At 43.5% G+C, this 14,481-nt stretch overlaps 2 protein-coding genes and 2 pseudogenes across 2 annotated transcripts in view; 2 read left to right on the top strand and 2 right to left on the bottom strand.

The window, feature by feature from the left end:
* Positions 1–14,481, top strand: part of LOC145485001 (katanin p80 WD40 repeat-containing subunit B1-like) — a 332,677-nt gene that overhangs the window by 101,106 nt on the left and 217,090 nt on the right. The gene's annotated exons all lie outside the window — the stretch shown is intronic.
* Positions 713–1,599, bottom strand: LOC145485010 (uncharacterized; annotated as a pseudogene).
* Positions 6,147–6,803, bottom strand: LOC145485628 (uncharacterized). The gene has a single exon (XM_081464266.1). It carries the CDS (start codon positions 6,801–6,803, stop codon positions 6,147–6,149), a length of 657 nt encoding a protein of 218 aa, XP_081320392.1.
* On the top strand, positions 7,818–13,689 carry LOC145484954 (uncharacterized; annotated as a pseudogene).

The following is a 14,481-nucleotide window of genomic DNA, read 5'->3' as shown; positions in this document are numbered from 1 at the left end:
GGATGTATACTTTGACATGTACGATCGCTGTCCTAATATACTACACGTCCCCATTATTCTTGGGCATGATCAAGTCGACTGCAGTGGGTACGATTTCCGTGGGAAATTCTTTTCTTAAATTGGGCCCCAAGACGTAACCCGGTTGTCCGTTTTGTAACGTTCCCATCTTGATCCATTTCATCCTCTTGGCCAAATCGATGCCGATGGACATCTTTGGATACCTTTTGGAACTATTGATATCGATGGTGGTGCACGTTCTCGAGTTGTCGATGACGCATTGTCCATTCTCGGCACGATGCATGATCGTGTACAGCATTTCGGTGGGATCGTCGGGTTTGCTCTTTTTCTTGAACATTTGCAAGTCGTACGCCGTTTGATCCCTAACAGACCACATGTATCGATCTCGTATCATGTTCATGAACTCTGTACCAGTCCTAGGTGTGAATTCCAAATCCCTTTCTTTAATCTCTATCACTTCGTCCGCGTAGAGGTTGAGTTGTGGTGTGATCAACTCGATCCAAGCCATTCGAAACAGAAGAGAATCTTTCAAATCCAGTTTTCGAAGAGCGGACGGAAAAGAGATGTCGCTTATACCCACTTTCCATCCCGATCCTCTCAACTGTAACGGATACGGTAAACGATTTTTGAAACTGTTGGCCTTGTTGTCTGGGAACTCCGACGTGCTGGCACTACTCATCAACTGCACGTAAAAGTCACTCCGAGTCTCATTTATCCTTAAAGTGTAATGTCACCGATGTCACTCCGGAGGCAAAGTCCACCAGTTTTCCGTCGTTCTCGGCCAATTGCATCTCCACTATATCCAGACGATTGCTGCGCACAGGTTTATATTGAATCTGAGAAGGTTCGTAGTTCATCTTGGCGGGGTCGTGAGGTACTTCTCTCAATAGGTCCGTCACTCGATTCCCCGTGATCGTGCTACGTCCTACATTCGAATACAGGTACATGGGACTACGAGGAGGAGGAATGTCTGGAGCGACGCTGCCACCCTGGTAGACCTTCGCATATTCCTCGTCCAGATAACTGAAGCGCCAGTTGCAATAGGAACTGAGTTGTAACACCCCATCGCTCCACAAATTCCAAAAATCATTGGTGCGAGTGACGTCATCGTTGGTCCAATCTTTCTTGAAACCACTGGGCACGAGGTCGTTTTGGAACATTTTCACCATATTAGTAGTCATGTGAACAGAGTAATACGATTCCTCGTTAATCCAGCCCATCGTCTTGACCAGTTTAGGACCAAAAAACACTTTGGGACGCCGTCTGTCTCCGGATTCATCGAGGAACGTGTCGGTGTTATCCAGAATCAAATCATTCCCTTGCCATTTGAACACGGGGTAGTATTTTTTCCGTCCGGAGATCGTAGACTTTCACCTTCGTGATCCATATACTGGGTCAAGCGATCATGAAAACGATTGATGATGTATTGCATGAGAGATTTACCACTCGTCACTTTGTATCTGTCTTGGTGGAGTTCCTTCCCGGTGACGTGAAATGACACACGGTAACGCGACGGGACCCACGAACCATCGGATGTCCTCAAAAACGTTTCAATGGTCCACTCGAATCGACACAACATACCGTCATCGTCAAAGTTGTGCGCTCGATGAGTGAGTGCTTGATGCGGTCGTGCAGGGGGTATCGGGTAAGAAATGCTAGCCAACCCCACTTTCTACTCCTTGTCATCGAACGTGAGGGGATAAGGTAGACGATTCTTGAAACTGTTGGCCTTGTTGTCTGGGAACTCCGCCGTGCTGGCATTGCTCATCAACTGCACGTACAACTCTTTCATTTTGTCTTTTTGAACACGTCCTTTTTCTCCAACCAACTGTCGTACTTGACTGGCCAACCTTTCCAACGTACCAAGACTTTATCCCCTTTCCGTTTGACGATCTTGTCGATACGGAACAGATCGTCGTCTTCCACGGTCACTTTCTGCAAATCTTGCGCGTAAAACGTTCCCTCGACCGCCGTGCCATCCCATTCTTCCACCTTGTACGTGGGAACTTTGCCCGAACGCACCCCTCGCACCACAAACACCTCTTCGGTCCAACCAGGTAGATACCCTTTCTTGAACCGCCTGAACTTCTTTTTCAGTCTCACGCGATCCCCGACTTTGAGTTGAGGTTTCTTGAATTTGCCCTTTTGACCGTAAAGAGTCTCCCACACGTCCTCGCTATTGGCCGACGTCACTTGATCGGGAGCCATCTTGATACTACGATGATACGATCGGTTGTACCCTTTGACCAGATCTTGCAACACGGGCACAAAGTTCAACGTATTCTGCACGGTAAAGTACTGGTACAAACGTTGTTTCAAGGTCCGATTGAACCGTTCCACCACACTGGCTTTCGTATCCCCACTGGTCGAAAAATGATGAATGCCCTTCTGTTTCATCAAAGCCTGAAACGTCTTGTTGTAGAATTCCTTCCCATCGTCCGTCTGAAGATTGATGGGTTTTCTTCCGCCTTTCAAGATCTTGGCCATCGCCTCCGTCACCGCTTTTCCCGTCTTGTTTTTCACGGGTTGGACCCAGGCGTGCTTGGAAAACACGTCCACCACCGTCAGGAGATAACGATACCCTCGATTGTACTTGGCGATATTGACCACTTCGATCAAATCGGCCGTCCATTGCTCGTCGATTCCAAACACCATCACGGGTGCCGTGGGAAACCGACGACGTCTGGGTTTGTGCAACGTGTACCCCAAATCGCGTTGCAAGACCTCGCGAGCTCGTCGGACGGAAATCTTATTGGCCTTAGCAAATCGCGTCAGGCCACCCAGACTACCGGGTTTCAAAGGATCCCGATACCGCGCCAATAACGTCCCGGTCGAAAGCTTTTTTTCCCTTAGAATTCTTCTTCATAAGCGCCAAAGTTTGTAAACGCACTCTCTCCACAACTCACAGCGTTGCTCCCGGACGTCGAGATACTTCTTAAATGAATCGGGTTGCTGTTTCAACCACAAGATATAAACGACAAAATGTATCACGTTGACCTCGACATTCGTGTCGTCTAACACCTCCTGGGGTGAATCGCTGAAATAATCGGGAATGGGACTACCATGGCCGTATCTCGCATAGACTCTCTCGCACTTGGAACACAGCGTGTACCAACTCCACCGATCGGGCTTGTTCGCACACACTCTCGACAACAACCAACTCAATGCATGAGACATGATGGCAAAAATGACTCAACCCAATTTTATCAACTTCTTATATAGGTACAAACATCGTGTCTGATTGGGCTATTTTTGAAAGGCGAAAGACCTACTGAGTATACACTTCGTCCGTCATTTCCATGTTCTTAAAATCTTTCAAATACCCCTCATCATATCTTATATATCTTATATATCATAGCTTCCTCTTTGTCTCCGTTCACATAAAACGCCCGACGCATCTCTTCTTTATAGGCACCACACAGATCGTTCTCATCCGCGTTAATGGCATAAAAGAAAAACCGATCCTTCCACAAATTACGTTGATGCATGACATCATTCATCAGCCGTTCCATCTTAAGACATATCTCCCTGTAATTAGTCGTGTTGAAGGTCAGCAAAGACTTCACTCTGGGACTCTCGTCTTCCCCCATCACCCGTCGTGCCACGGCCCTGCCGAACCGCAAGGGTTCAAATAGATCACGGATGGCTTCACGCATCATGTACGTGATGTTTTGGGTGGCAATCAAACAGGTGCGATTAGCATCCATGATGGGATCCCGACTATGAACAAAGCGAAAATCGTTCAGGCTTGGTCTATACAGCACACGACACCACTCACCACAGAACAGATACACTTGTTCATTCTTCTTCATCAACTCCAGAATCGTACAACCCCAGTCCGGGCGACGCCTCATCAACGTATCAAAATGCCATGTACCCTCGGGTAATCTCCCTAACGGTTCAAAAAGATTGTCAAAAATGTACACTGTCACGTCTGACATAGTCTCGAGAGCGTTCAAGGGTTTCACCTTCTCTTCCACAATCTGCATCACTAGTTCCTGAATCTGGTTAGAGTTGCTGTAGTAAGTCATTTTGACCAAAGTACTATGTAATCGTTAAACGTCTTTCCTTCTCGATCCAAGCGCTTCGTGATCTCCAAATCTAGCAAATGAGGATGGTGACTTCGTGTACCTCAGTCAATCAAGTGCCTCTGAAGCCTATAGTACAAAGGAGAGACGATACGAAACTCCAAGTCAAATATCTTATGAGACAACGGTCTTTCGCCTTCTTCTTCGCCTCTTTCCAAACGCTCAGAACATAGGTTCAATTCTTTTCTCAGATCTTCAATAATCTCTTTCACGTCTGTCTCATTCAAAACTCTGGGTTGACGAGTCATCACTGCACAAATGACGAATGCAGCGTACGCGCGCGCCTTTTATAGCCGAGCCGCATCTCCACTGAGTACGTTTACTGACCACGCGTTATTTTTCACAACCAATCAGGAGCCAGAGTATGACATGTCTCTGATTGGTCCTCGAAAGACGCATATAATCGATCCACGCAATTTCAATCACACATTATTCCATGGAGACACTCAAACGCATGACCCGTCTCGTAGGTGTCATGAATTCCCTCGGTCAACCCAAAGAGGTACCCCATATCGACCCGAATGATCCGTCCGGTAAATTCGGACCAGACAGTCACATCGACTACGGAGCTTATTCCCCCGCCAAGTATCCCGACAAGAAAAAAAAAGCCACCAAAGACAAAGCCGCTCGCAAGAACTGAAACTGGATATCCCCAAGAGAGAAGAAGGTAAACTACAATATACGTTAGACCGATGGCTCTTCAAAACACGCTCTCGTGTACGTTTCAAAAAACGCGTACTCCTCAAAGAGATCACGCCAGACTCCGTGAGTTGGACCACAGTATCTCTCAAAGGCTTCTCCGAACCATGGAGTGCCTTCTCAAAGAAACGACAAGAAGTCAAAATTGAAATGAAACGTAACCATTACTGGCAAAGACAAAGACCGACTCCCAAAAATGCGCGAAAAACCACGCACATCCTGGAAAGACTGCTACGAGAAAACACTGAATTGGGATACTACCTCTTTTTCATTTCCTCATAGACTCACATCCACCCACCATTCAAGGCAGACTCATGTCATTAGTAGGACTCGACAAGTTCAAGAAAGACAACCTCATAGAAGTGCCACCAGAAGTGGACAGCAAAGGGGAATTCACCGAAGTGCAAGTGTTGGAGGAGTTTAACCCCGATCAGTTCTTGGACCAACTGAAAAAACAAGATCACACCTGCCCGCGTTGTTGGGCACCCATGCAATTCGGGAGTGTGCAAACCCCCGACGGTCGTATCTGGGAGTATTACCGGTGCCCCTCTTCCAGATTCCTCACCAAGTGTTATGTGATCTGTGGAGCCAGTGAAGTGAGCGCCTACTTGCAACGCGTCGCCGAACAGACCCACCCCTGCTACAAGAAAATAGACCCAGCCCGTTTCCGTTGTCTGTGCAACAAGTCCCTGGTATTGGCCACCTCCCACTCGGTCAATAACCCAGGCCGACTCTATCTCAAGTGCCCAAAGCGCACCTGCAAGTTTTTTCAATGGATCGACGAACCACCCCGAGGCCTCGCCGAAGCCCACCTGATCAACGGACAATGATCCGAAGTTTCTCAAATGTAAAAAACATTATTTCACATTTGTTACTTTATAATAAATTTATTCACATTTGATTGTGTCAATTGAGACCTTAACGCGCACGCGCAGAACCCTAACCACACCATTTTTAACGCGCGAGCGCACCCCCAAATCAACCTGACCTTGGCGCCCAAACCCACAAAATCAACCAGCCTTTGCACACCAGCCGAAACCCCAACCACGCCATTTTTAGCACGCTGCTCATTGGTCCTTTTGAATCATGACCCATCCATTAAATTCATTTCTCATACACCATCATAACTCATTTGCCGCTACATGTCAACAGCGCCACACTACGCGTCACTTCCCGTTTTGCCTTATTTGGACAACACCGGATGTGTGACGTCATCAATTTTTTTCAAACTTCGCCCACTTTTTAATTCGTCACCAAATGCTGCCATCTGATTGGTCGAGAGAGTGCCACGTCATTTTTTCCTGCACGCTGATTGGCTACCGCCCCTACAAGCGTGCTACACTACTCTGGGTCTATGCATACCGTTGACAGCACTGACATAGAGCTTTTGGAGAGCTGACCCTCGATGGGTCCTGACACAATCCATCCAAATGTGGACTCAACTGCAGTAGGAGAATTTAACGTTTCTCCTTTCACACAGTTACCAGTTACAAATGAGAAGTAGAAGTCTGCTTCTATCAAGACATATATGTCCACTGAACCGCGGGGATACAGGTCTGCAAGCATGAGATTCCTCAAATGAAGATATTTCTCCAGGTTGAGCTCTACTGGGTCGAGCGGCATACAAATCCTGTCTATGGTAAGGGCTTCCATCTCTACTGATTTCAAATCAGTTCCTTGAACAGAGGTGAGGAAGAAGCTTACTCTCTTCATTCTCTTCGTCTGACTTGATTCTCCTCCCAACATGGACATACTAAGGACTTCAGTGGGTCCTTGTAAAGCTAGCGATTCTGCCTCCTTCTTTGTGATGTAAGATCTTTGACTTCCTGAGTCAAGAAGGACTCGAACAGGCACTCTCTGGTCTCCACCTCCAACCAACGTGGCCTTTGCAGTCTGCAACAGCGTCTGTCGAACTCCGGCATTCTCGGATGCAACAAATCCACTGATGGTAGTAGGTAACTGCATTTCCGGACCCCTGCCATTTTCACCATGAAGCATAATGTGATGACGTTGACCACACCCTTCAACACTACACCGGGGACGGCGACAAACTGAGGCGAAGTGAAAACTGTTTGCTGGTTTAAAACCGTTAAAGCACAGGCGATGCTCTCTAACATTTTGCCATCGTTCTTCGATTGAGCTTCACTTAAATTTTGGACACTTCGCAATTTGGTGTCCCCTCTCTACACATGAGACAGACAGTAGCACTTACTTGACTTGTCTGACTTGGTAGAAGGGCGGATGCCGTAGAAACTCTCTCTCCAGCGCTCCTGACTACTCCAGATTTCCCTGCAGTGTTCTAGGCAACACTCTCACTCATTATACCACTGGATTGGTATGGCAGGGATTCAAGCGTCCCTATATTTCCTATATTTCCTATATTTTCTCAGTCCTCCTATATTTCCCTATATAGTTTACAAATGCCCTAAAATCCCTATAATTCTATTTTTTTTTAAATTTAAAATTATTTAGAATAAACCAAAAAAATGTTGCTAAGGCTGTGATCAACTTTGTGCTGATGGACGTAACAGGGACAGTAATTTCCTGGGTCAAGTAAATAACAAACTGGTAAGTACAATTAGTGTAACTGCTGAATAATGGATCATCATTTGTCATTTGTTCACTTAGTTGTTTCAAAATTACAGACATCAATTTTTAACAAACTTTATTGGCACTGTAAGCACTTTTGGATTGTCATCACTATTCAGAGTTCAAAGTCTTGTCCCAATGAAGAATAACTGAGGGACCAGTTCATGTTGGTGCTCTTTGTACTTTTGTGTGCACAATAGTAGCACTTTGAAATAGGAAAAATCTACAAATAAGTTTATTTCATACATGTCACCCACCTTGAAAAATGTTATCTTACCAATGCCTAATTTTAATTGAACCAGTCTACCTCTTATTATTAGTGCTTTGCAGCATTGCATAAAAAAGTGTGACATAATATTATATGTGTTTTCCTGTTTGCAGGTAAAATATTTATGCAGTATAGAAGTGTAACATCAGAGCATAATGCCACATGGTTCAGCTAAGTTTCAAGCTAGCTGGCTGGATCAGACAGATGTAGATGGTCACAGAATAGGTGACTGGTGTACTTCGTGCAAGACTTCGGAACACAAGGCCTTCTGTACCTTATGCATTAAAGATTTCTCGATTGATAATCCTGGATTGACCCAAATACAGCAACATGGCAAAGGTGAAAAGCACAGGAAATTGTCTGCTGCCAAGTTTTCTCAAGCTCAAAGACATTTTGTTCTTTCCGCAACCAGTAGTGAGAATAAAGGAAAAGACCAGGGACCTCTCAGTATACCCATTCAAGATTTGTCACAGCAAGAGAAGGTAGCTAGAGCTGAAGCTCTGTGGGCTATGAAAACTGCTGCAAGCGACTATTCATTTGCATCATCAGATGGTATACCACAGTTGTTCCAAAAGATGTTCCCAGGAGATGTGTCTAATAACTTTACAATGAGCAGAACAAAAGTGTCTTACATGATATCAGATGGATTAGGCCCATACTTAAGACAAAAACTGTGCCAAGATATTTCACAATCAGGTTTTGGATACACCATTCAGTATGATGAAACAGGGAATGCCCAAGGCCGCAAGCAGTGTGATATACTAGTGCGCTATTGGTCAGAAGAAAAAAACGAGGTGAGTGTTAGGTTCTTGCAGACACTATTCTTTGGGCATGCCAAAGGACATGATGTTGCAACAAAATTGTGGAGATCCTTCAGGAAACAGGCTGCCAGTTGCCTCTCTCAGGCATAATAAGTTTGTCATCAGATGGACCAAATGTCAACAAAACAATTTGGAGTACAGTTAATAAAGCACTGTTAGATGAAGGACTCCCTGGTATATTGCCATTTATCCCTTGCAGCATTCATGTTGTGCACAATGCTTCCGTGCAGGTGTTAATGCTTATGGAGATGCCTCTGAGGAACTGGCAATAGATCTTTTCTATTGGTTAAAGAGCTCACCCTCTCGAAGAGAAGATTACATCCATGTATTCAGTGATCTTGGACTTGATGAAGAGTTATTTATCCGGCATGTACAATGTAGGTGGCTCACACTTATTCCTGCATTAGACAGAATTGTCAAGAAATGGGAAGCGATCAAGAAGTACTTCTGGGAAGAATTGCCCAAGCAACAGAAGCCTTCAAAGACCTTGGAGAAGAATGACCGGCACAATCGCATATGTAGAAAACTAAGGGACAAGTCCTTCCCAGTGCAGTTGGCTTTTCTTGTGTCTGTGAAGCCAATCTTTAAGAAGTTTCTATGCTTCTTCCAGAGTGAAGGGCCACTGATTCACCTACTGCGTCATACAATGTGTGAACTACTGAAGTCCCTAATGGGTCGCTTTCTCAAGACCCAAGTCCTGGCAGACAAAGAGCGGAAGCACCTGCTGGCAATAGACTATTCCAAGCCAGATAACCAACTTTCCATGTCACAGATGGAAGTAGGAGAGAAAACGCGATCAGCTCTGTCCAAGCTGTCTCATGACCAACAGAAGAAAGCTCTTCTAGGAATGAAACAGTTCTATGTGGACACCACAAAGTATCTGATTGGCCATCTAACATTAGACAACAAGCTTTTGAGAGATGTCTCTTTCCTGCATCCAGTTCTTAGGGATAGCAAGCATGGAGTACAAGCTATACGTAGACTGGCAGTTATGATGCCAACACTATCAGAAGAAGAAGTTGCTTTGGTTACAGATGAGTGGAAAGTGTACCAGGCTGGGCAAGTCGACGAGGAGAGTGCCACAAGAAGAGTTGACCATTACTGGGCAGATGTGTTCCAGGAGAAATCTCTGCAGGGAGAATGCAAGCATTCCGTTCTTCAGAAGCTTGTGAAAGGCCGTCTCTGTTTAGCTCATGGCAATGCGGATGTAGAACGAAGTCGTTCTGCAAACAAGAAGACAGTTACTCCTGACAGAACTTCTCTTGGTGAGTTGACAATAAATGGTTTGCGTACTGTGAAAGATCATGTCAAGGTGTCTGGAGAGCCACAAAATGTTAAAATCACAAAAGGGTTGCTTGAAGCATCGAGAGATGCACACAAGGCACATGCAAAGAGGCTTGCTGATGAGAGGGAAGAGCTGGCAAAAAACGGAGAATGGAAGAATCAGAGAAAGAGATGCACAGGGAAATTGAGAAACAGAAAGAAAAAGAAGTAGAGAAGTTGGAAAAAGGAAGACTAAATTTGTCTGACAGAGAGAAAGAATTGACGAAGGCTGAAAAACAGAAAGACAGTGAGCTACACATTGCTAAAACACTCTATAAAGAAGCAAATGAACGACTTTCACAGGCAATTAAGGACAAAAACTTCAACGAGGCTGCAATAGCTCAAGGGCTACTTGAAGTTGCCAAGCAAAAGTTGGAATATGCAGTGGAGCAAACCAAAGAGTGTTCAAACAAGAGAGTTGAGCTTGGCAAAAACAAAAGAGACTCCTTGAAGACTACTCCAAGCATCTATCTACCAAAAAGAGAAAAGACTAAATGTGGAGGACATTTGTATGATGTACATTTAAAGTGTAGTAAAGTGTAGTAATTGTTGAGGTTGTAAGAAATGATTGATGTGATCAAGAACGTTTGCTTGGATGAATTGAAGGCTGAATGTGTTAAGAATGTAAAGTTTGAGATTATTTCCAACAGCGTGCTTTCCGGTGTTGGAACAGAGGAGGCTATTGCATTCTGAATAACACTATCCTTTAGTGTGTCAGCTGTTTAATATTCTGTTCTGTTGAGTGTAGAAAATGCAGACAGATAAGGCAATAAAAAGGATCTTTTTGCTTTATATGTGTTGAAAATACTTTTTAAAAATCCCTATATTCCCCCTATATTTTTTAAAATTCCCCTATATTATCCCTGTATTTTTGTAAAAAAGCTCCTATATTAAGCCCTATATTTTTGAAGGAGGCAACTTGAAGCCCTGGTATGGAGTAACTGCTTCAACATTAAGGCTGGTACTTCTCTGCCCAGCCTCCTTAGAGAGTACTTGCTTGTTCAAGAACTTAAAGAATAACTCAATATTAACATCTTCCTCCTTGACATCAGTTAACTCCAATTCCCATTTTTCAGAAAGTTTAGGAGGAAGCTTGGTTTCAAATATTGGAAGCAAGATGCAAGAGTGAATCATTGGGTGCTCACCCAATGCATCCAAGGCTCTTATTCTGTTCTTTAAGGTGTCATGAAGCTCTCGTAGGGCTTCCACTTCTACATCAGACCTCACTTCGAGCTGGACAATTGATTTAGCCAGAGAGGAAATTATTATTCCCCTCCTACCATAGCGATACTTCAGAGCATCAACTGCGTGATGATAGTTTGCATTAGTCACTTCAAATCCCGCGATTGTCTGATATGCAACACCATCAAGGACTGATCGCAGGTATGTAAACTTCTGAACATCGGGCAGACCTGGATTTTTATGAACAGCTGCCTCAAATTAGTCCCAGAAATTCTGAAACTTCAGGACATCTCCATGGAACTTAGATAACTCCAACTTTGGTGCGATTGTTTGCGCTCTGCCGGGACTGTAGCCGTTTCTCCATCTACAATTTTGCTTGAAAATTTAGACAGGTATTCTGGAGCTATGTCTAAAGCATTATCAATTACTTGCTGATATCCAATCCACTTCTCGGCTTCTTTTGCTATCTCACTCTCAGGGAGAAGGGCAATGATCTCATCTCTTATCTCATTACAACTTTCCCAGTAGGTATTTAACTTTTGGACACGATTTTCCATTCTAATTACATTGTTGCCTGGACTCTTACTCGTTTCAATAACTACTTGTATCACAGCTTCGACATTCATCTTCATGATCTTCTCCTTTCTTCGTAATAAATCAATGCCACTTAATTTGGGACTACAAACTTCGGCATGCGAGTCTTTGCTTGACCCCGCTTGGACATGGGCAGCATTGCCCTGTGAACTAGTTACCCAGGCAGTGAGGCCTGGGTTTAAATTTCGGCTCCTGTTTTTTTTTTCCTTTTCCTCGTTCAGTCACAACTCGCCGTCTGGTCTCTAACGCGCATGCGTCACCCCTGCATGCGTACAGCACATGGAATTTAGAGAATTTGCCGTCGTGAAAAGTTAGCATGGATTCCTTGATTGCTAGGGCGATGAAATCACAAACAAACGAACACACCGTTCGCGGTAGACCAACACTAAAGGCCTTTTTAAGCGCTTTCGCAACGGGTCGGTCTGCAAGCCTTACGAGAGATCAATTTACGAGCGAACATTTTGAGTGAATTTATCAAGAATCATGTTATTCCAAAGGAGCCATCAACCGTGGCTATCAACTCTTCAGCTTGATAAAAAGCATCTTCAAAGGCGTCATCGTATTTTTAGACGTGATCGTGAACCAAGTAGAATCCCAGCACGAACTCAAGAACTTCTGAGCAACAAGAGCAGAAAGGTTAGAGAATATGTTTACCAATTTATCTGTTCGAGTACACCTAAGTAAAACGCTCTGAGAAACTTCGTTAAGTATAATAAAGATAAAATCTCGACCAAAACGATATTCTCTCGTTATTTTCTTCTAACAGAGTTATGTCTTTACAATAGTGAAACCCACGTAGCGAATTATTGTACATTTAAGCTGAAAGAAACTAATATATGTTGACCCCAGCAAAACAATTCTTGGCTTGCACTGTCACGCAATCCCGACACAATAAGAAATTATTTGAAAACCATTTAGTGGATAAAATCAAGAAATTGTGATGTTATAGGAGGTTAATAAAGATAAGACTTCTCTAATTTTAAAGTCTCTGTTTTTTTTCCCAAGCTCAGATGTTCGTCGAAATATTTTGTACAGATTTACAGAGCCCAGTATGGAGCCGCCATATTGGTGTACCTCCGTGGTACGCCAACATTGCGGCCGGAAAATAGTGCAAACGTCTGGAACTTACTTTGGCTATCTAGGCGACTGATTATCTGTACTGAAAAAAACAAGCACTTACATAAGCACTTTTATTAATGCTTTAACTTCAGAATGGGCGAAAAATCACGAGATAAATATATGTTTTTTGACAAACGTGCTCGTAGGTCCATGTCATGCACCGCCATAACTCTGAAATTCAAAATGCCTCGTTTGCTTGAGAAACGCAAATAACAACGGCAAAGGCTAAGGAAAATAGACTGAAACGTTTATAGGCTGATATAAAGACCTTGACTCATTTCTTGCCTTAAAGACCTGCAAACGAGTAATAAGCTATTACTCGATTCCAAGAAATGCAATCAAAAGCAGAATAGCTTGAGCACATCGATTCGATTGAATTTCGTACGACTTAAAATGCAGAACATTTAGCTCAATTGCAATATACCTAGTGTTTCTCAGTGTAACGACTGCCTGGGTACACGCAGTAAAGCGTCTAGTTGATATCTCAAATTGAACATCATTGACGAGTGAAGATTTTAACTCTTCTTGCTTTAAGATATCGATAAGGCGTTTGGTAAGAACCGCTTTCTTCCCTTTGATAAACCTCTCTTTTTTAACTCGAATTTGATTTCCGAAAGGGATAATTCACTAACAAGCTCTTCCGTGGAATGAAGTGTAAAACTAGTACTCTCACCTTCGTCATAGGCCATTTCCTTCGACTTGTTTACGATTGATTTCCTTGATTTAGCGCTGATTTCCCGTCAAATGTCGGTGATGGACAAAACACTGACCCCTAGTCCATGGACTACCCTAATGGACTACCCAAATGGACTATCCTAAAATGGACTACCCCTAAAAAATACTATTTCAGATGAGTGGTATGTTAAGAAGCTGCGATTATATACTTACACTGCACAGAGGATGCTTTTTTTTTTCGTTCCACATCGCCTTCAGCCGCCATTTTGAATAATAAATAAAACAACCGCTGTACACAAAAAGCGTAGACTCAAATCAAATCAAATATTCTGTGGACGACTCAATCTTGCTCCCATGTGATTCAGTAGCTTAGTCTTTCTCGAACAGACAAAATGATCTTCAGGATGTTACTCATGATTTGTTTTGCTTGTTTTGTGCCGAAATTATGGCACAGAAGCAGCTAGTCTTCTGGGTTTTTTTCCTGAGTGCATCAAAATGAAATAGAAATGGGAATGAGGATAAAGCTATGGGACAGCAAGAAATTCCAACTACTACGCTACAAAAATTCAGAGTGGAGTGGAAGCAGTAGTATTCTTGGCTGGCCTGGACCATAATTATGTGGAAATTTTTGTGGTTTTGCGAGACTCAGTATATGGTAGTCTATCGAAGCTTCCTCCTCCTTTGTTACTGGAGTATAGACCAATTTTGAAACAGTACACTTGGACAAATCATCAACAAAGTCGCTATTACGCCCACTATGCCACAACATCCCAGAGACTTAAAACCAACACTTAATGACAATGCTAGCAGTGAAAAGCTGTCACTTTATTAGCTATCACCTTTTGTTTTCGTTATTGTTTAGTTAGTTACCAGTACCTCGCTTTGTATTTTTAAATCTTTCGTTTTTTGTAATCGCCACTTCTGAAGATGCGTGCTGTAGCATGAGAAATGTCAAGAAAATTTTAGATTGTTGTTCCAAACCATGCGTAGTTCATGTGTTATGTTTGTTGCCGCTGTTTGCATTTTATTTCTTATTACAACAATAACTCAACAATGTCCGGGGAGGGGTGGCTAAGTTATATGTCCAGTCTCCGAGGAGCTCGTA

The sequence above is a fragment of the Orbicella franksi genome, chromosome 4 (assembly GCF_964199315.1).
Source record: "Orbicella franksi chromosome 4, jaOrbFran1.1, whole genome shotgun sequence".
Taxonomy (NCBI): domain Eukaryota; kingdom Metazoa; phylum Cnidaria; class Anthozoa; order Scleractinia; family Merulinidae; genus Orbicella; species Orbicella franksi.
This window is presented reverse-complemented; position numbering and strand designations above follow the sequence as displayed.

Coding starts and splice junctions, on each gene's coding strand:
- LOC145485628 (XM_081464266.1), bottom strand. CDS start 6,803: ATGCTTCATGGTGAAAATGGCAGGGGTCCGGAAATGCAGTTACCTACT.